The 22,255-nt window shown below is 34.8% G+C and overlaps 1 protein-coding gene across 8 annotated transcripts in view; it reads left to right on the forward strand.

Moving 5' to 3' along the window:
- RALGAPA1 (Ral GTPase activating protein catalytic subunit alpha 1) overlaps positions 1-22,255 on the forward strand; it is a 219,420-nt gene that overhangs the window by 44,731 nt on the left and 152,434 nt on the right. For 5 of the 8 annotated variants that reach the window (XR_003005576.1, XM_024762037.1, XM_024762039.1 and 2 more), the window contains exon 1: positions 20,713-20,834. Coding sequence is in view for 2 of the 8 variants with exons in the window: in XM_024762042.1 (XP_024617810.1) it covers positions 2,354-2,411; positions 8,070-8,113; positions 9,539-9,716; positions 11,963-12,078; positions 15,630-15,768; positions 16,790-16,998; positions 20,595-20,834 (984 nt within the window). In the remaining 6 variants the exon portion in view is untranslated. Of the gene's footprint in view, positions 1-2,353; positions 2,412-8,069; positions 8,114-9,538; positions 9,717-11,962; positions 12,079-15,629; positions 15,769-16,789; positions 16,999-20,594; positions 20,835-22,255 lie in introns of those variants that run through there. The other 3 variants (XM_024762042.1, XM_024762043.1, XM_024762041.1) reach the window with 2 other exon arrangements.

Genomic DNA, 22,255 nt, shown 5'->3' on the forward strand with positions numbered 1-22,255 from the left:
TGTATGTAATATATACTGATCATTTGTTACTCTTTGAACAGAAATGTTTGTAATCAGTCACTAAATTTCATTAGGAAAAGAGATGTTAGATATAGGATTTTCATCTTTTGGAAAAAATATTTAACCTGTGTGCTGATGTTTTTCTACTTATAATGGGGACAGTAATATCTGACCTCCACCTTTAGACTAATGATGATTTTTTAAAAAATTATAAATAAAATGGTTTCCTTTTTCTGGAATAAAAAGCATCATTATGTAATATCAGTATGACATAGGATTTATATTCTGCTTTCTTCTGTGTAGTTAATAGTATACATGATTTCTTTCATCTTTATATGACTGAATAAAAAAGATGAATATATTTAAATTTATATTTGATATGGGATTAAATCTAAACTATAATTTAATAGTGATAGTTTAGGAGTACTTTCGAGTGGTTCACAAACTTGTCTTTTTAATTTTCTATAATTTTATCTCTTTCCACACCACCATAAATATAATTATACAGTTGTTGGCTAAGTATGAGAGAAATAGGAGGGCAGAGGTGAAGAAGTTTATGTATCTCATGTGGGAATAGCATCTATCTGTGAAGAACTTTATTTCTTCATCATCCTCTTATATGAGAGAGACTAAAGAAGGTTATATCAAAAGGAAGATAGAGAAGTGTAAAAACATGCATACTGTTTTTCGAACAGAATAGTATAAAAGCACACGTTTTGGAAATAGGCATATGGATGTTGGAAACTCCATTTTTCCTCTTTCTAACCTAAGCACATTACTTAACCCATTTCTTTATTTTTCAAATGAGATCAATGAGCACTCCTTTTAGGATGGTTGTGAGGATTAATGAGATATCATTACATAAAGTGTCTAGTGTTTGGTCCTTATGAACATTCAATTAATGGTGATTCTAAATAATCATAATAGAGCTGCAATAATAACAAACACACAAATGTCATTCAGCAAGCAGATGAGTGTTGAGAACGTAGTTCAGCAGCATAATAAGGCAGCTGTTGAACTAGAATAATCCACGCAGGTGCAATATATAAAGGAAAATAAAGACAAAATTTTGAAAGTATTATATGTAAAAAGTGTTTATTCCCAACTTGTGGAATTCTGTATATGGTAGCTTAACTATAGGGCTCCAGAATCTTAAAATTTTGTTCTCATACCCATAGCCATCATAACATAGAAGTATCTTTGGGTTCACATGAATTAATTTAGTACAAGTATTTGATAGGATTTTTGTGGAAGCAAAATATTTTCCCTGTAAGATTTATCAAAGTAAGAGAAAGAAATGCTTGGAGACCGGGCTTCCCTGGTGGTGCAGTGGTTAAGAATCCGCCTGCCAATGCAGGGGACATGGGTTCGAGCCCTGGTCTGGGAAGATCCCACGTGCCGTGGAGCAACTAACCCTGTGTGCCACAACTACTGAGCCTGTGCTCTAGAGCCTGTGAGCCACAACTACTGAGCCTGCATGCCACAACTACTGAAGCCTGGACACCTAGAGCCTGTGCTCCGCAACAAGAGAAGTCACCACTACGAGAAGCCCGCGCACCACAACAAAGAGTAGACCCCACTTGCCACAACTAGAGAAAGCCTGCGTGCAGCAACAAAGACCCAATGCAGTCAGAAGTAAATAAATAAATTTATTAAAAAAAAAAAAACTGCTTGGAGAGAAAACTTCACAAATATTAATATCTAAAAGAATTTAAAACATATCAGTAGTATCCACAATGCAGAAATTCTAAGAATAGTAAATGAGCATTTAAAAATATACTACCAAATGTAAAATAGATGGCTAGTGGGAAGCAGCTGCACAGCACAGGGAGATCAGCTCGGTGCTTTGTGACCACCTAGAGGGGTGGGATAGGGAGGGTGGGAGGGAGATGCAAGAGGGAGGAGATATGGGGATATATGTATACGTATAGCTGATTCACTTTGTTATAAAGCAGAAACTAACACACCATTGTAAAGCAATTATACTCCAATAAAGATGTTAAAAATATATATATATATATTAAAGTTAGTATTTATCCACTAAAGAGAAGTATACTTACTTTTCACATCATAGTAAAAGATAAATTTCATTAATTTCCTGTTCCAGGTCTTTGTTAGTATAGCTTGTTGTTTTCTGGAGTTTTCAAATACTAATCAGTATGCCGGCGCTGAAGTAGTGCCAGTACCATCAGATTAGCTCAAAGACTATTTTGTATTTGTAATACTGTCTTTTATGTAAGAAACTCTTGAAGGCTTTGTGTAAGCTCTTTGTTTAATTTTTCACATTGCTCAAGATGAGGACGTGTTACTTGCTTTTCATACTTTTCTTTGTTTTATTCATATTGATTTTTAGAAAATTTTGCAACTTCTTCCAGAAAGAATTCATCAGCGATGGCAGTTTCATAGTATTGGTAAGTAATTTAAATATGTATTTCATATTTGAAATAAATGATAATATATGAAAATACTCTTTAATGGGTTGGTCATTATTTGAAATGAGTTCATAGTTTATGCTTTAGTAAAAACAAAGAATACAGAACTAGGCTTCCTGGGAATGTAAGATAAAAACATACATGAAGGTTTTCCAATAAAAGTGGCATATTAAATTTCTTTGATCCACCTGTTCATTTACTCTGAATATGTTAGCAATGATGATGAAACTATAAAGCCAAAAAAATAAAAGCAGACTCAGCATCGGAATAAACATTCTGTAATCAAAAATGGAAGAGAAGTTAACAAAGTGCCACGTAGAGCGAAAGCCATGGGTTCCAGGTTTGAAAGCAAGCAGTGTATTAATAAAAAAGGAGGGAACTGGGTTTAAGCTTACTGCTTGAAGAGACGAAGTAGAGCTTACCAGATCATGAAATGAAGCTGAAAGGAAAAAGGGGAAAGAAAAAATAAGCAACCTTGCTGTGTATTACTGTGAAAGACCGAGTAGGCAGGAGGTCATAGACTTTATCTTACCAGGAGCTAAGCCAACATGCTTGCTGGCTTGGAGTCTGTTTCTTTAACAATCATAGCATCACCACAGGACTCTTGAGCTCTCATTGCAAGACATTTTTTCCCCCTTGGTTGAAAAAGGAATCTGCAGGTAGGCAATTTCTGGCTTTGGTTCAGTGTCTTAATGATGACAGGGCTGATTGGTAGTGATTCTCATGACCCTTCTCTTGTGGTGAATATACAGATGGCCACCACATCTACATTGTTGAAGTAGAATGTTATAGGCCTTGTATTCATTTGTAAAAATTGTATTTTTTTCTCTTAAAAAAGAGTCATATATTTATTTAGAACCTACAATTCTTAGTTATAGCAAATGAAATTTCTGAGGCTTTGAAACTGTAAGTCATCCCAATTAGCAGTTCTAGAAACAAAAGGAACTCTGGACATGTAGGATGGATATTGATGTAGGGGCTAAAAAACCCACAAAATTCTAAATAATAAAGCCTTTTAGAATAAACTTTTTAGATAAAGCTCAAGACTAAAAATGATGTACCCTTAATACATAAAGAAGTCTGGCAACTCATTAATAAGACAAATCAATTTTTTAAATAGGGAAAATATTTGCATAGTTATCACACCTAAGAAGATATGTGAATTGCTAATAATCACATGATAAAGTGTTCAACAGAACAGTGAAATCCTATTTTTTATTTCATAATCATTAAAATGTCCTTGAAGGTTGTCTGGGAAGAAACTTTTTTGAGACAGCTGAACTTCTAAAGTTTATTCTATCTGCTGAGGAATGTAGTCTTCTATTTCTAAATGACCTTTGTGCTATCTGGTTCTCATGATTAATAATATTCTAGTAAATGTCCAACTTGAGACAATACATAAATGGTCACTTTTCTTTGTCACCCAGAGAATCCTAAAACTGTTTCCTTTCTTTTTTGTCTTGTATATATAGAAAAATAAATGAGTGACTCTAGTTGATTTTTTAAAAGTAGCTTTTTTGAGGTATAATTTACTTAGATAAAAATCACTCATTTAAATAAATAATTTATTATTTTTTGGTAAATATTTAGAGTCACCACAGTCTAGTTTTAGAACATTGCCACTACCCTAAAATAGTTCTTTGAGCCCATTTACAGTCAGTTGCCTTTGCCACCACCAGTCTGCTTTCTGTCTTCAATAAATTTGTCTTTTTTGGACATTTCATGTAAATGAAATCATACAGTTTGTACTGGTTTACATCTGGCCTCCTTCACTTAGCATATTTTTTTTTCCATATTATAGCATATATAAGCATTCCTTTGTATTGTCTAATATTCTGTTGTATGGATATACAATATTTTATTTACTCACCAATTAATGGACATTTGCATTGTTTCTAGTTTATTATAACTTGTTTATTTTATTTGTTTTATTGTAGATTCCTTTTGATTTTCTACGTATAGGATCATGTCAACTGCAAATATAGTTTTACTTTAAAATTTTTAATCTGGTGCCTTTAATTTCTTATTTCTTTTTTGTTTATTGTTTCTCTAGTACACTAGTGAATAAAAGTGGTAAAAGTAGACATCCTTATATTATTCCTGATGTAAAGGAGAAAGCATTCAGTCTTTCACCATTATGTATGATGTTAGCTATTTTTTTTTTTTAATTTTATTTTCACTTTATGTTTGAGGAAACTGAGACTCAGGGAAGTTAAGTGATTCCTCAGGATCACACATATGTCCTGGCAGAATCTAGATTCAATGCAGAATCCTATTTCACATATAAATAAGTATTTAAGTTCCATCCTGTGTAATTCTCAAACCCTGTGTTTTCTTCTTCAGTGCTTCCTGAAGATCATTCTTCCCTGGCCGATGTTAGCTATTTTTATAGATACTGTTTATCAAGTTGAAGTTCTCTTCTATCCTGTTTTGATGAGGGTTTTTTTTATGAGGGTTTTTAATCATGCATGGGCGTTGTATTTTGTCAGATGCTTTTTCTTCTATTGACATGATCATAGGCAGCATTATTAGTGGTTTTGTCATTCATTCTATTAATATTGTGTATTTCACGAATTGCTTTTCAAATGTTAAACCAACTTTGCATCCCTGAGATAAATCCCAATTGGTTACCATTTCTATATAGTCTTTTTATTATATTGCTAATTTTAGTTTGCTAATAACTTATTAAAGATTTTTGCCTCTATGTTTATGAGGGATATTGAACACTGTAGTGTTCTTTTGTGAGGTCTTTGTCTGGCTTTATTATCAAGATAATAATAGCCATGTACATAGATTGGGAAGTGTTCCCTCCTTTATTTTCTGAAAGAGTTTGTGAACAATTGATACTACATCGTTTTAAAATATTTGATAGAATTCACATGTAAAGCCATTTAGAGTTGGGCTTTTCTTTGTGTGGAGATTTGTAATTGCTACTTTATATTCCTTTTTTGAGTCAGTTTGGATAATTTGTATCTTTCTAGGAATTTGTCTATTTCATTAACACTGCCTAATTTGTTGGTGTAAAGTTGTTCAAGTTACTCTTTTATAATAATCCTTTTCATTCCTATAGGGTCAGTAGTGATGTCCCCTCTTTCATTTCTGAATTTGGTAATTTGTGTCTCTTATTTTATTGACTTGTCTAGCTAAGCATTTGTCATTAATGTTGGTCATTTCAAAGAACTAACTTTGGTATTGTTGATTTTCTCTAGTCTTTTTCTGCTTCCTATTTCATTGATTTCCATTCTAATCTTTCATATTTTAAAAAATCTTGCTTGCTTTGGGTTTAATTTCCTTGTCTATATGTATTTTCTTAAGGTGGAAGTCTAGAATATTAATACCTTCCTTCTTTTCTGATATAGGCATCCAAGGCAGCAAACTTCCCTGTAAGCTTTGCTTTTAGCTTATCCCATAAGCTTTAGTATGTTGTGTTTTCATTTTTATTCAGTTGAAAATATTTTTTTGATGTCCCTTTTGGTCTCTTTGATCCATAACTTATTTAAGAGTGTCTTTGTTTTTTAAATTTTCAAACATTTGATGGTATCACAGATTCCTTTCTGTTGTGATTTCTAACTTAATTCCTTTGTGGCCAGAAAATATGCTTTATATGATCATAATCTTTAAAAAATTTTTGAGACATTTCATGGCCCAGAATATGGTCTCTCCTGGAGAATGTTACAGTATGCTTGAGAATGTGTATTCCATAGTCATTTTAAATATTAGATTAATTTATGACAATGAAGTGATTATTGAAGAACAAGAAAGAACTCAAAAAAATGGAATCTTATACATTATTCATGGATGATAGGCTTGATGGTATAAAGATAACAGTTCTCATCCAGAATTCCTGTAGTGACTTTTTATTGTAGCCCAACAAGTTTATTCCAAAATTTATATGGAAAATCAAAGCCAAAGCAACTTGGAAGAATAACAAATGGGAGAGAAGATGGTGTTGCTGAATAATACTATAACCAATAACAAGATGTATTATAAAGTTATAATGTTAATAATTAAGACAATATCATTGGTATGACAGAGATGGACAAGTGGATTAATGGAAAAGGACATTAAGGCCAGCCAAAGACCTAGGCTTATATATGAAAACTTGAAATATGATTGAGACAGCATTTCATTTCATTATAAAATCTGAAAAGGTACTGCAGTTGGTTGGGGAGGGGAAATTCTGTTATTGCCACACACAGAAATAAATTTCTGATGGATTTCAGGACTTAAATGTGAAAAACAACACTTTAAAACTTTTTGATGAGACTCTTTGGTTTATCTTCATAACTTTAAAGTAGGGAAGTATTTCTTAAGACACAGTAAGTACACATAAAGAAAAAACATTGGTGAATTGACTATATTGAAATTTAAAAATTTTGTACATCAGACGATACTACCATCCCAGTCAAGAATACATTTCCAATTCATAGACCTGACATAGAATTAGTAGCCAATATGTGTAAGGAATTCTTATATTAAACAAAACAAAACAAAATAACCCAGTTTAAAAATATACAAAGGATATGACAGGCAATTTGCAGAAACTTGAGCAGCCAAATGAAAAAATGTTCAGTGTCATTAGGAAACATCAAATGACATTACTGAGATATGTAACACTCAGACTGGCAAATATTAGAGCATCTACCAGTGTTTTGTGTTGCCAACCATGTGTTATCAAAGTAATCTCATACGCTTCTATATATGTAAATATATATATTATATATGTATTTCATACATATAAATATATGTTATATATATAATCCTGATGTTACTAGAAAGAATAAAAATGCAAGATTAGAACAAATAGCTGTGGAGGAAATTTTGTTACTGGTATAAGTTTTAAACATAGAAACTAATTCCAAATATTTTATGGATTTATAAATAAGTAGTAATAACATAAAATATTTTTGGAAATAATTAACACCAAAATCTGGATAATGGTTTCCTCTGGGGAAGGAAGGAGGAAAATGACTCAGGGTGGGTTCACAGGTGACTTCAATGATGCTTGTAGTGTTACATGAAACATTACAGATAATGTAAATAAGTGAAATTTTGAAATTATAGGAAACATGGGACTGTGTTTAGATTTGTTCAGACCAAATGGTGGACATCTGGATGTCTGTGAATGTTATTTCATTATTTTATTGTAGATTTGAAGTATTGTATAATTCAAAAGAAAAAGGACTATTAAAGATCGTTTTGAGTATTTTGAAAAGGAAAATTAGTACAATGGAAATATTTGCTAAGAAATACTAGAGTTATAGATGTTCATGTGGTTAACTAAATGGAAATTTTTACAGTGGTTTTTATTTCTATTAGTGATGGAGAAATTATTTAATTATATTCTTAGTCTAAGTAAAAGATACATGTAGATTGTTGTCTTACATGCAATTTTGGGTTTAGGGTTTGTTTTGATAGGATAAATCATGTTTAATTGCAATAAACCATGTGTTAAAAAAGGTGACTTTTTATATGCCCTTCTGTCCCAAGATTATGGCTAGAGGGATGTTCAGGTCACCAAGAATAATTTGGAGGTTGCCAAGGACTTGTTTTTAAAGTGTTTTCAAGTCTGACCGAGAACTCTGACATTTAGAAACAAGTAAGATATGAATGTTTAAAATCATGTTTTCTTTTCAGGATTGATTTTAAAGAAACTACTACACACAGGAAACTCCTTGAAGGTATAATTTAATTATATTTCTTTTCTATGGCTTTTTAGGAACTGAGTAAAGCATTCAGTCAATTGCTATACTGCCTACATCAACATTTTCCTAAATAATTTTGAATAATCTTCAGTTCCCTTAATCGAAGTGAATTCAATTAAAAAACAGCAACATAGTCAGTACGCATGAGGCTGACCAGGCTATTGAAAAACTTTTGTAGTTTTGCCACTGCATGGACTCATTCAGCAGAAATACAGTCAACTCTCCATATCCATGGGTTCCACATCCATGCCATCCATGCCAGTTCCATGTAAGGGACTTCAGCGTCTGCTGATTTTGGTATCCATGGTGGGGGAGGTCCTGGAAGCAACACCCCCCTAGATACCGAGGGACGACTGTACTTTGCTCTGTGGTCCCCAGAAGACAAAAATTATTTAGCCATTCAACAAATTATTATTCATTTTATCATAGCTGTTGTTAGATGTAGAGGGAAGTAGGGCATCTATTAAAAAATGGTTTTGTTTCTTTTTTTCCCCCCCTTTTCATTATCTCATTGTGCTGTGGTAAGAAAAGCTACCCAGTCCAAAAGCATCTTGGTATAGGTTGGATAAAAGTCTCATATAGTAGGTACTTTTGGTGTCAAGGCTTGGGTATAGCAGTACATAAGGGATAAGCTTTCCTACATCTTTGTCCTGTTTCTAACTAAACTGTGAGGGTGGCAGCAGTTGAATAGCTTTGGCAGTGGCTGTTTGCAAAGCTACCAGTGAGGTTAGGTTACTGAAGAACTTTGTGTTTTACTGGGAGATTTGAAGTTTCTTCTATTTTCTCCTCTTCTCTTCCTGGAAGAGCATTCCCTTGATTTAAATATGTATTTGCTGTGTATGGGGCATTGTTCTAGTTGCTTAAAAATACAGTAATAGGCCAGAATTCCTACTTTGCCCTTTGGAAGCAAATTAAGTAAATGAGATAATTTCAGACTGATAATCTTTTTAAGGTCAAGAGCATTGAGTTAGCAGTGTATCAGGATCCCCATGACCATTCCTCCTTTTACCAAACTCATTATAGCCAGGAATAGTCATTGCCCTCTCTCCTTGCTTCTTAGATTAGAGTGGTGATGATGGGAAGGAGGGAAGTAAATAAGAAGGAAATGATTTTGACTTTTTACAAATGGAAATTATAGCATAAATAGATTACCTGATGGCTTTAAATAGTTAGAGACCAAGTTATTTTGTTCAAAATCCATAAATTTAGATTTATAAATAATGAGGGTTCAGTAAATTGTCATGGTTATAATTCTCTCTCTATCTCCCTCCTTCCTTCCTTCTCTTCCTCTCCTTTGCAGAGTATCATTCGGTAATCATCTTCTAGAGAATTTTGGCCTGAAAGGAACAAAGTATTTCCATTTTAAATAAAAATACTGTTTTTCATTTTATTTCATTTTAGATTAGGCGGGAAGGTGTTCGCCTTTTCTTATTATGGTTGCAAGCTCTTCAGAATAACTGTAGCAAAGAACAGCTTTGGATGTTTTCATGTTTAATCCCTGGATTTTCAGCACCACAATCTGAATATGGACCTCGAACTTTAGATAATCTCATTAATCCTCCACTCAACCTTCAAGAAAGTAAGAGTCATAAGATCTTTTCCATCATTAATTTAAAAATGTCTGTGTAGTTTGTAATAGATATTTTTTAATGTCTGTACCTTTTAAAACAAAATTATTTTATTTATTTATTTTTGGCTGCATTGGGTCTTCGTTGCTGCACGTGGGCTTTCTCTAGTTGTGTCGAGCGGGGGCTACTCTTCATTGCGGTGGCTTCTCTTTTTGGGGAGCACGAGCTCTACGCACACAGGCTTCAGTAGTTGTGGCACGCAGACTCACTAGTTGTGGCTCGTGGGTTCTAGAGCACAGGCTCAGTAGTTGTGGCGCATGGGCTTAGTTGCTCCATGACATGTTGGATCTTCCCGGACCAGGGCTCAAACCCATGTCCCCTGCATTGGCAGGTGAATTCTTAACCACTGCGCCACCAGGGAAGTCCCTGTACATTTTTAACTGAATAATCCAAGGCCAGGTTTTTAAATGTAGGTTTTATAAAACCAAACTCACAGATACAGAGAAGGGATTGGTGGTTGCCAGAGAGGTGGGAGGTAGGAGTTGCGGGTGGGCAAAATGGGTGAAGGGGATCAAGAGGTACAAACTTCTAGTCATAAAGTAAATAAGTCACAGGGATGTAATGTACAGCATGGGGACTGTAGTTGATAATATTTTGCAACTTTGAAAGTTGCTAAGAAAATAAATATTAGAAGTTCTTATCACAAGAAACATTTTTTTTGTAATTTTGTATGGTCACAGATTGGGGTGATCATTTTGCAGTGCATACAAATGTTGAATCATTATGTCATATGCCTGAAACTTGTATAATGTATGTAAATTATACTTCAGTAAAAAAGTAAATAAATAAAAATTTTAAAAATAACATGTAGGTTTTGTCAACCAGGTATAATGAGACCAGGAGATGATTGCCATTAAAAAGATAGTTTGTTACTCATGTTCCCAGGAGGAGCGGGTGTGCCACACCAGGGAGGGTGGCCACACAGGGAAGCACCAGGGTTAGTCGGGCGTGGTAGGGGCTTGAGGGTAGGGGTGGGTATCATGGGCAAGAGCCCTTTTGTGGTTTCTGCAGGCGGGAATGTGTGAAGCAGGGTGAGCAAGTTGAAAACTGGCTAATTTGGATAATTTTAGCAGGCTCTGGGGCATAGGGGTTGTCTCTGGTTGTCTGGTACTTAGCCCTGGGGGTCATTAGGCTAGGGAACTAGTAAGTAACCCTGAGTGTGAGAGCCCAGCAGAGGAAGTGGTAGAGATATGGGCTCCGGGTTGTTTGCTTTGCATATGAAAGGCAAACTCTCTGGCCCATAGTTTTCTCTAGGAATTAGCTAGCTCTGGAAGGGGCTTTCTCACTAGGGCCTGCAAGACCCCTGATAGCAAAGTATTAGAAACATGTTTAATACAGGCCATTTTACATTTATCTTTAATTTTGAATTTTCATGTATCAGCTTGTATCCTTGAGTTAATTTGGATGTACATTGACATACAAGTATGTTTTACTTTGTGCAAAGAGGACTAAAAAAAATCCATGTCTTTGGGCTTAATTACTTGGCTGCTGTTTACTGGGAAATAGGTTTAGGGACCTGCCTATGCTAAACCAGGTACTGATTGTGTTGCCTGGGAAATATTTAAGAAAATTTAGCTAGTTGTGGGTTGATTTTCTTGAATTTGCTTTTGTTATAATCAATGTTTTTGAATATGTGAAAAGTTTAAAAATGTGAAAGTTTCTTATTTTACAAGTGGGCTTTCATAATCAAGAAACTAAGATGCTAACTTCTCTTTCTTTTTGAGAGGGAATTAGTATTTCATCCTTTGAATAAAGGGGCTACCTTAAAGAGTAAGCATGATCATTACCTAGAGTAATCAGGTTGTTCTTTAATTGATGAATAAGCACATTATTATTAATGTTTCCCATCATATTTATGGAATTTTGTAGTGGACACTCTTAATCTGAATTTTAAAATATCACGAGCAATTCTTTTTCAGGTGAGACATTATTCACTCTTAATCCCTCAATATCTGTCCATCCCTGTGTCACATTTCCTTGATCAAGGGTTCATGAAACAGTTGATTATTAAAGTTTATGGTTTTTGTGATGGGCTATCAGGATGACCTCAGATTTATTTCAGATTTCAATCATCAGAATGTTTTCAAGCAGTATTCTTTGCTTATCTGTTTTGTAGTTAAATTTTATTTGGGCCATATTATCATATTGTTAAATTTGTTTTGTAATTATACTAAACTTTTTTTTTGTCTTCGGATAGCTCAAGTCACTATAGAAGAAATCACTCCACTTGTCCCCCCACAATCAGGAGATAAAGGACAAGAAGATCTAACAAGCTATTTTCTTGAAGCACTTTTAAAATATATAGTAATTCAGGTACGTGTTATCTTCTTTTATATCACCCTCCTTACTATCCTGTGGGTAATTCATTTTTCCCCCTCTTACCATTATTCTGTCACAGTAGATATTTGCTTATTTTCCTGAAGGAGAAGTAACAAATTTTTACTTTTTTTTTTTAAGTACATAAATTTATTTATTTTTGGTTGTGTTGGGTCTTCATTGATGTGCACGGGCTTTCTCTGGTTGCGGCGAGCAGGGGCTACTCTGTTGCGGTGCGTGGGCTTCTTATTGTAGTGGTTTCTCTTGTTGTGGAGCACGGGCTCTAGGCGTGTGGGCTCAGTAGCTGTGGCACACAGACTTAGTTGCTGTGCGACATGTCCCAAACCCATGTTCCCTGCATTGGCGGGCAGATTCTTAACCACTGCGCAACCAGGGAAGTCACAGACTTTTACTTTTGAAAAGAGATGTTAGTATACCCTTCCTGAAATAAAAATCACTGGAGAGATTATGGACCTCTTAGAAAGGGAGCTGAAGAGAGAAATTTTTATAGTAGACTCTTTATGTGTATATACCTTCTTATGTGAGCCAGTTGGATTTACTTTCTAATCTTTTCATTTATAATCAGCAGCTATGGTACTTTAAATGAAAAACTGTTTGATTTAGGGATCAATCTGCCTAGAGGCAGCAACTGGGGAGGTGGACTAAGGGTGAGGTGGGGGATGGGGGAATGTAATTTACATTTAATCCTACTTGTACTTTTAAAATTTCTAGGTGCATGTAGTTTGTTTGTTTTTTTGTTTTAAAGACTTATTTATTTATTATTTGTTTATTTATTTATTTATTGGCTGCATTGGGTCTTAGTTGTGGCACAAGGGATCTTCATTGAGGCATGCAGGATGTTTCGTTGCGGTGCACGGGCTTCTCTGTAGTTGCAGCATGAGGGTTTTTTTCCCTTTCCCTAGTTGTGGTGCGCAGGCTCCAGGGCGTGTGGGCTCTGTAGTTTGCAGCTCGTGGGCTCTCTAGTTGAGGCGTGCAAGTCAGTAATTGTGGCATGCAGGCTTATATGCCCTGCGGCACGTGGGATCTTAGTTCCCTGACCAGGTTTCGAACCCATGTCCCTTGCATTGTAAGGCAGATTCTTTACCACTGGACCACCAGGGAAGTCCTTAGGTGCATGTATTTTGTAAGGTAACCTATTCATCTCTATATATGAAATGTGAATATCCTTATTGATGAAAACACTTTTAGCATATACACATTTCTTGTAACTGTTCCAAACACAAAAGTTCCTTGTGCCTCAGAAACAAACATTATGAAGTTAATTTGGATCCTGAACGAGATTGCCAGGGTTTGAATACTGTCTCTACATCTTACTGATAATGTGACTTTTGGCAAATTACTTAACCTCTCTGTGCTTAAGGTAGAGATAAAAAATAATACCTATCCCATTTTGGTGTTTGGGGCTTAAGTAATTAGTGCGTAGTACTTAGTGTAAGGTCGGATCTTAACAAACGGCACCACGAAACAGAGGAAAGCTTCAAGTGAGCTTTATTAGGGAGCGCTTCCGGGCGAGGTTCACTGGTCCGAGAGAAAGGTGGCCAGAGAAGTCGCACCCGGGCGAGGGTTGGGCAAGATTTTATAGGGGAAGAGGGAAAGGGGTGTGGTGAATCTGGGAGGGCACAGGGTATTCCTTATTTGGTGGTCTTTTCGGGTATCCTGGGGGACCATTAGTCCCGCCCCTCGAAAGGCGGGAAGGCTGGGCTGGTTTCAAAGTCCCCAAGTAAGTTCCTGGAACTGGGTGGTCCGGAATGTCTCCAGGGCAGTTTCTGGAACTGGGTGGTCCTGAGAATTTTGTTCTGATGCAAACTGTGAATCTGATTGTGTTCCCCTGCCTCGGGCCAGTTGGCCTTACACTTAGAATAAACAAGTGCATGACATGTAGTAAGTATTCAGTGGTGGGTAGTTATTGTTACTGTGATTATTACCAGTTTTTCTTTAAAAAAAAAACTTTTGTACGTCATGTGGATTTTTAAACTTGTTTTACTGGTTTATTGAGAACATTTGACATACAGTAAACTGTAATGTTTGAAAAGTACAATTTGATAAATTTTATTACATGTATACAACCATGAAACCATCACTACAATCAAGATAATGAACATATCTATCACCCCTAAAAGTTCTCAGATCCCTTTGTAATCCACCCTTCTCTACCTGCCCCGCCCCCCCATCATCCCATCCCCAGGCAACTTCAGTCTGATTGCTTTCACTATCATTTGCATTTTCTGATAAATGGAATTGTATGGTACCTCCATTTTTTTTTTTTTTTTTTTGGTTTGGCTTCTCTTTTTTTTCAGCATAATTATTTTAAAAATCATATTATTGTATGTATCAATAGTTTGGTCCCTTTTATTGCTGAGTATCTTTTCATTGTATGGATGTACTATGATGTGTTATCCAGTCACCTGTTGATGGTAATGTGAGTTGTTTCCAGTTTTTGGCTATTACAAATAAAACTGGTACGAATATTGGTAAATAAGTCTTTGTGTCAATATAAACTTTCTTTTCCCTTGGGTAATGGAATGGCTGGGTTGTATGGTAGGCATATTTTGACTTTTTAAGACACTGCCAAATAGTTTTCCAAATGGTTGTAGCTTTTGGTATTCCACCAGCAATGCATGAGACTTAAAGTTGCTTCATATCCTCACCAACAGTTGATATGGTTAGTCTATAATTTTAGCCATTCTAAAGTTAGTGTGTAGTAGTAGCTCACTGTGGTACACTCTGGGCCTTTACTATTCCCCTACTTACATATCTTCTTCACCCTACTGGAATGTTCACACCCTGTATTTTACAACTGTGTCCCCTCTTGTTTACTCCCCTCTACACTTATGGATACTGTCCTCACCCCTCTCAGGCTCTGAGTCCCCACTGGGCTACTGCCTCTGTTACACCCCCTTCATGGATGCCTCCTGTGGTCAGGCTCTGATCACCTGCACTTGACTGCCACTATTTCATACCTTCTCTTCCTTCCTCTCACATATGCCTATTTTGTATGACTTTTAGGCTGAATTATTCAGGAAGTGGGAAAGAGGAAAGAACATTAGCAGCTTTGTCAGTAGTAGAGCCGAGTTTTAAGTCAACTTTGACAGTTTTGCAGAGCACATTTTAACTTACAAGATTTTTGAAAGATAACATGTATCCTTGACCTTTGAACAATATAGGTCCACTTATACACAGATTTTTTTTCAATGAATATGATCTACATTACTACACAATCCACTGTTGGTTGAATCTGCAGATACGGAGGGCCGACTGTAAAGTTACACATGGAGTTTCAAGTGCACGCACAGGGTCAGCACCCCAACCCCTGAGTTATTCAAGGGTCAACTGTATAATGCATTTGCATGGCACTAGACCACTTTTTGTATGTACATATATATATGTACATACACATATATATTTAGCTATATATCTTTGCAGTGTAACAGTTTAATTTATTGCTTAAGTAACCTTTTACAAGCTTATTTATAACAGCTCATAATTTCTTTCTCTTGGAATGATTCTAATTGTTTGTTTAATTTTAGGTAAAAAGTTTAGAATGGAAGAACAAAGAAAACCAAGAAAGAGGATTTTCATTTTTATTTTCACATTTTAAGAAATATTACTTGCCTTATATTTTTCCAAACATCTGTAAGGAGAATAGTTTATATCATCCTGTACTTGGTAGGTAGTCTTTGGAATTTTCTAAAATATTACACATAAGAGTAAAACATTCCTCAGTGTAAAGTTAGTATTTGTTACCTGCAGAAAACTGATAACATTTCATTTATATTGATTAATTGGAGATATTATACCGTGATTCATACTGAAAGTGCAGTTTTATTAGTAGAAAGTTTTCATTGAGAGTGAAGAGATTTTTAAAAAACTTAGTCTCTGGATATCACCTACTGGAGAAGTTAGCCTACCAGAAATATTTATGATTATAAATTAAACTTAATTCTAATGTTTGGTATGATCTTTTAACCATGTTATAAATATTTTCAAAGGTCCCTCTGGGTTCAATTTCTATGGCTTTTGCAAATTCTGTGTGAATAATTACATTGTCGTATAGTCTGATCATATCTTGTCCAGTATTTAGTGATTGTGCCAAAGTGTCTGTTGGAATCTTGAAGCTATAGCCTCAAGGACAGCCCTGGGTTAGAAGTAGACCTCTGCCATGTATAGAAGGTATTGACAGCCTGTATGTGGAAGTGTCCTTTTTGCACAAAGATGTTTCTGTTTTAAGCTCCGCCAAGATTAGGCAGCTAACAAGCTTAGGCAAAGCCATTAGGGCTAGTAGAAATGATTTAAATTAGAATAGCAAACCTTTACCATTGGGAACAATATTTGCTTTAAAAATAATTTTGCTGTAAAAATTCTCATATTTTGTATGATGTCAAAATATGTGTTTCAGTCTTAGGTTAATTGAAGTAAGGTCTCATTAATTTTAAATGGCTCTGGAAGTTTCTTTGTACTTTGAATGATTTTTTAGTGATATTTTGCAAAAAGACATGTTTCCATATATCAGCTGTATATGGTTCAGTCTTCTAGATCCCATGCTAATATCTAGCAAATTATTTTAAAATGTACAAATTCTGTTTCTTAAACCAGAACATTATCACAGTGTTTTCTCAAATATTTAAAAACATAGATTTATCTAAGCATAATTCCTTTCTTATTTTGGTTTTCGTTTTATTTTGCCTAGATATCCCACAGATGAGACCAAAGCCACATTATGTCATGATAAAGAAGGATGCTGAAACCAATGAAGCAATCTATTGTACAAAGGAGCCTTTCATTAAGGCTCGTGTTATTGTCATTCGTTGGCTGGTTTCATTCTGGCTGGAGCCAAAGCCACATACAGGACCTCATATTCCTGGGATGGAAGGTGAAGTCTTGCCAAAGAATATTCAGGTAATAGACACATAGAGTAAGCTTTCTTTTATATATAAATTTTATTTATTTATTTATTTATTTTTGTCTGTGTTGGGTCTTCATTGCTGTGCGTGGGCTTTCTGTAGTTGTGGTGAGCGGGGGGCTACTCTTTGTTGCGGTGTGCGGGCTTCTCATTGCAGTGGCTTCTCTTGTTGCGGAGCACAGGCTCCAGGCGTGAGGGCTTCAGTAGTTGCAGCACGCAGGCTCAGTAGTTGTAGCTTACGGGCTCTAGAGAACAGGCTCAGTAGTTGTGGCGCATGGGCTTAGTTGCTCCGCAGCTTGTGGGATCTTCCCGGACCAGAGATTGAACCCATGTCCCCTGCACTGGCAGGCGGATTCTTAACCACTGTGCCACCAGGGAAGCCCTAGAGTAAGCTTCTTAAAGTTAAACATGGCTTTAGGGAATTGTCTGCTGATTTCAGTTGCCTTAGTTGTAGAACACATTTAAAACAAATAATAATGATATTTTCTTTGTATAAATGTATTTTATAAATCCGAATTTTAACAATTATTATAGAACCAATAGTTTTCTTAATAAAAAAATAAAACCTGTAAGGTATAGAAGATAATTTCAGTCACATACAAGTCTCAGCTTATTTCTATATTTTGTTAATTGTAAAGTACTAAAAACATCCTGAATTGTACAAATAAAAATATTCTGAATTGTGCAAATTCTTGAAGTTGGAAACAATTTGCAATCAAATGACCTTCATAGTTCATTTTAGATTTCTAGGTATTCTCAGAGTACTGTTTTAAAGTCCTGTCTCCATCTCATGTCACCTCTTTTCACGAAGAACACTGACTCTAGAAATGCAATGTAAAGTTACACAGCTGTACGATGGAAGGACTAATATTTAAAATTCTGTTATTTTTAATTAACCCATTTCCCCTTTTTTCACACTTCTTTTTCACTTTCCTCTCCTCTCGCAATATGTGTTTTTCCTGAAATTGTCTATATTGCAGAGTTTTAAAAATTATTTTTGTTTTCCTTTTCTTGGATTTCCTCATTTAGTTTTAAAAATATTTTATATGTGTGTGCTTTTTATACAACTTCTTAAATCCTTTAAAAATTAAGTGGAGGTATAAAGTGTGTTCATAAGTGTTCAGAAAATTTGACTTATATTCCCCCTGGCCTTTTATTTATCTGTAGCAGATTATGTGATGTGTTTTCCTCAAAATGTTGTTCTAGGTTCTCTACAAAGAATTTTTAAATGTAGAAACTCTCAAGCAGAACTATTTTATCTGATCCCAGAGCTCAGTAAACTAAAAATTAGAGATTTTTTTAAATTGGGAAGCATATTTGAGATCATTTACACACTTACTTAAACTCTTATATTTTATAGGTGACAAAACTGTGACCAAATATTGAATAATGTACCAGAAAGTAATTTATCATACCACAGAATAGTGCTACTCCTATCATATCATGGTAGTAATTTCTTTATTACTGCCTTAAGCCTTTAACTTTTTCTCTAGGCTTAGCCATCATCTTCAGTCATGGTGAAAATTGTTAAGTTATTAGAATGTAGAGTTTTCTAATATGTATTTTATTTTAGCTTAATTTCTACTTTTTCTGTCACAATTTTTCTTCTATTTCTTTTTTAAAAATAAATTTATTTATTTATTTATTTATGGCTGTGTTGGGTCTTCATTGCTGTTCACAGGCTTTCTGTAGTTGTAGAGAGCAGGGGCTACTCTTTATTGCAGTGCGTGGGCTTCTTATTGCAGTGGCTTCTCTTTTCGTGGAGCATGAGCTCTAGGCATGCAGGCTTCAGTAGTTGTGGCATGTAGGCTCAGTAATTGTGGTGCGTGGGCTCTAGGGCACAGGCTCAGTAGTTGTGGCGCATGGGCTTAGTTGCTCCATGGCATGTGGGATCTTCCTGGACCAGGGATCAAACCCATGTCCCCTGCATTGGCAGGGCAGATTCTTAACTACTGTGCCACCAGGGAAGTCCTCCTTTGTTTTTTTTAAGTTTTTTTTCCCACCAGGGAAGTCCTCCTTTGTATAATTTTTGTCTAAGGTAAAATAGAGATGAATTTACACATTAAAACTTACTGAATAAATATTCCAGAATTAAGGTATTTATTTATTATTGATGAGCTGAGCTGACTCCATTTGGCATTATTCTTTTACCCAGTTTAATTAGTAACTTGTTTGTTCTGCAAACATACTGAAAAATAAACTTAATTGAATAGATGATTAGTGAGTATCACTATATCACTTAGATACTAAGTTATTTCATTGCCATTTAACTATTTAGAACAGATTCTAAATGAAACTATGCATAGATTTTAAACAGTGCTGTAAGTTACTTATGGAATGCTTTGGATTTTGTCATTATTTGCTATTTGAAGACAGAATATTGATTTAAATGGTTATGATATTCTCCCCTTTTTGTTTTTATTTTAGAGAGCAGCTGCTAGTTTGGTATCCAGAGAAGAAAACAAAAATGATAATGTTGATAAAGCAGATAGAACTACAGAACCTGAGCAGTCTCATTCCAACACAAGCACTCTCACGGAGCGAGAACCTAGCTCTTCTAGTCTCTGTAGTATTGATGAAGAACATCTCACAGACATTGAAATAGTTCGCAGAGTTTTTTCTTCTAAAAGAAGTAATGTAAAATAACTTTTTCTCTAGGCTTAGCCATCATCTTCAGTCATGGTGAAAATTGTTAAGTTATTAGAATGTAGAGTTTTCTAATATGTATTTTATTTTAGCTTAATTTCTACTTTTTCTGTCACAATTTTTCTTCTATTTCTTTTTTAAAAATAAATTTATTTATTTATTTATTTATGGCTGTGTTGGGTCTTCATTGCTGTTCACAGGCTTTCTGTAGTTGTAGAGAGCAGGGGCTACTCTTTATTGCAGTGCGTGGGCTTCTTATTGCAGTGGCTTCTCTTTTCGTGGAGCATGAGCTCTAGGCATGCAGGCTTCAGTAGTTGTGGCATGTAGGCTCAGTAATTGTGGTGCGTGGGCTCTAGGGCACAGGCTCAGTAGTTGTGGCGCATGGGCTTAGTTGCTCCATGGCATGTGGGATCTTCCTGGACCAGGGATCAAACCCATGTCCCCTGCATTGGCAGGGCAGATTCTTAACTACTGTGCCACCAGGGAAGTCCTCCTTTGTTTTTTTTAAGTTTTTTTTCCCACCAGGGAAGTCCTCCTTTGTATAATTTTTGTCTAAGGTAAAATAGAGATGAATTTACACATTAAAACTTACTGAATAAATATTCCAGAATTAAGGTATTTATTTATTATTGATGAGCTGAGCTGACTCCATTTGGCATTATTCTTTTACCCAGTTTAATTAGTAACTTGTTTGTTCTGCAAACATACTGAAAAATAAACTTAATTGAATAGATGATTAGTGAGTATCACTATATCACTTAGATACTAAGTTATTTCATTGCCATTTAACTATTTAGAACAGATTCTAAATGAAACTATGCATAGATTTTAAACAGTGCTGTAAGTTACTTATGGAATGCTTTGGATTTTGTCATTATTTGCTATTTGAAGACAGAATATTGATTTAAATGGTTATGATATTCTCCCCTTTTTGTTTTTATTTTAGAGAGCAGCTGCTAGTTTGGTATCCAGAGAAGAAAACAAAAATGATAATGTTGATAAAGCAGATAGAACTACAGAACCTGAGCAGTCTCATTCCAACACAAGCACTCTCACGGAGCGAGAACCTAGCTCTTCTAGTCTCTGTAGTATTGATGAAGAACATCTCACAGACATTGAAATAGTTCGCAGAGTTTTTTCTTCTAAAAGAAGTAATGTAAACTTTGTCACAGAGATATTTCGTCAGGTAAAATACCTCTCAGTATTTTTAATTTGTAATATAGACTTTTGCTTTTAATATTGAATATACTGACTTTAAGCTATTTAAAATTTATTCTTCATGGAAATGTTTTTTAAAGTTCATATTTAGTATTTTGGTTTATTACATCTAATTCTTTAATATTTTCAGTTATTTATATTTTTAGTTTATGGTAACTTTAGTTTAATAATTATCCCCTCCCCTCCAATATTCCTTCTGTTATCAGAATAATTTTCTTAGTGACTCACTTTGCGGTTTGAAACTTTTATTCCTACCATTTGATTAATAAATTATAGAAAAATTGTTATCTTTCACTCTAAAATCAATAAAAAGTGGTTTATGAATATAAGAAGCGATGTTTTCATTGTCTTTATCCTCCCCTTGGAGGCTCAGTTTTGTCCTTTAAGGCATTCTGAAATTAAATTTGCTTAAGGCAGATATTATTTGGGGAATAAAACAAAGAAAGAGAGGGAAGGAAAATGAATAAAAGCTATTTCACATAAAGATAGCTAGAAATTCCTAAATGCACATTCTCAATTACATAGAAATTTTTATGGGAAAATAAACCTTATGAAAACCAATCATTTGCTCTTAATAGCAAAGGTACTTTTGCAGGTAAACATCATTGAGTTTTGTAGCTGAAGGGGATCATTCAAGTCTCACAGCAAGTAAGTGGTAGATCCAGAACTAAGACTCCCAGATCCTGGTTCCCATGTCAGTGCTCTTTATTCTGTGCCACAAACTTGCTGTAGCTTTGGCAGTGATTCTTAGTTGCCAAGTTTAAGGTTTGTGTTGACAGAATATATGACACATGTGAAAGGAAAGATATTTGACAAAAATGGTTGGAATATTTGTGGGAAAATTTAAAGCTTAAAGAACTGTTCAGGTTTTCTAGTTCTTGAGTCAGTTTGAGTGTGTTTGTTTTTCTAGGAATTTGTTCATTACATTTGTTTTTAAATACATTCTCTTACAAGCTTTTTAATCTCTGGGGCATTTATAGTAATGTTTCCCCTTGTCATTCCTGTTAGTATTTGTTCCTTGTTTGTTTTTTTTCTTGATGATTCTTACCAGAGATTTGTCAGTTTTATTAGTCTTTGCAAAGAATGAGCTTTTGGCTTTGTTGATCCTCTGTGTTTTATGTTTGTTTTCATTAATTTTTGCTCCTTGTTCTTTCTTTCTGCTTTTCTTGATTTTATTTGATGGTTCTTTTCCTAGCTAATTAATTAGCCTCACATTTTTCTCATATAAGTATTTTTGAGGCTATTAATTTACCTCTTAATGCTGTTTTAGCTACAGTCTACAAACTTCCATGTATAGCATTTTTGTTATTATTCACTTATAAAAATTTTCTAATTTTCATGTTAATATTTTCGTTGACCTATGAGTTATTTAGCAGTGTCTGTCTCCCA

The sequence above is a fragment of the Neophocaena asiaeorientalis genome, unplaced genomic scaffold (assembly GCF_003031525.2).
Source record: "Neophocaena asiaeorientalis asiaeorientalis breed wild unplaced genomic scaffold, Neophocaena_asiaeorientalis_V1.1 scaffold190, whole genome shotgun sequence".
Classification (NCBI taxonomy): domain Eukaryota; kingdom Metazoa; phylum Chordata; class Mammalia; order Artiodactyla; family Phocoenidae; genus Neophocaena; species Neophocaena asiaeorientalis.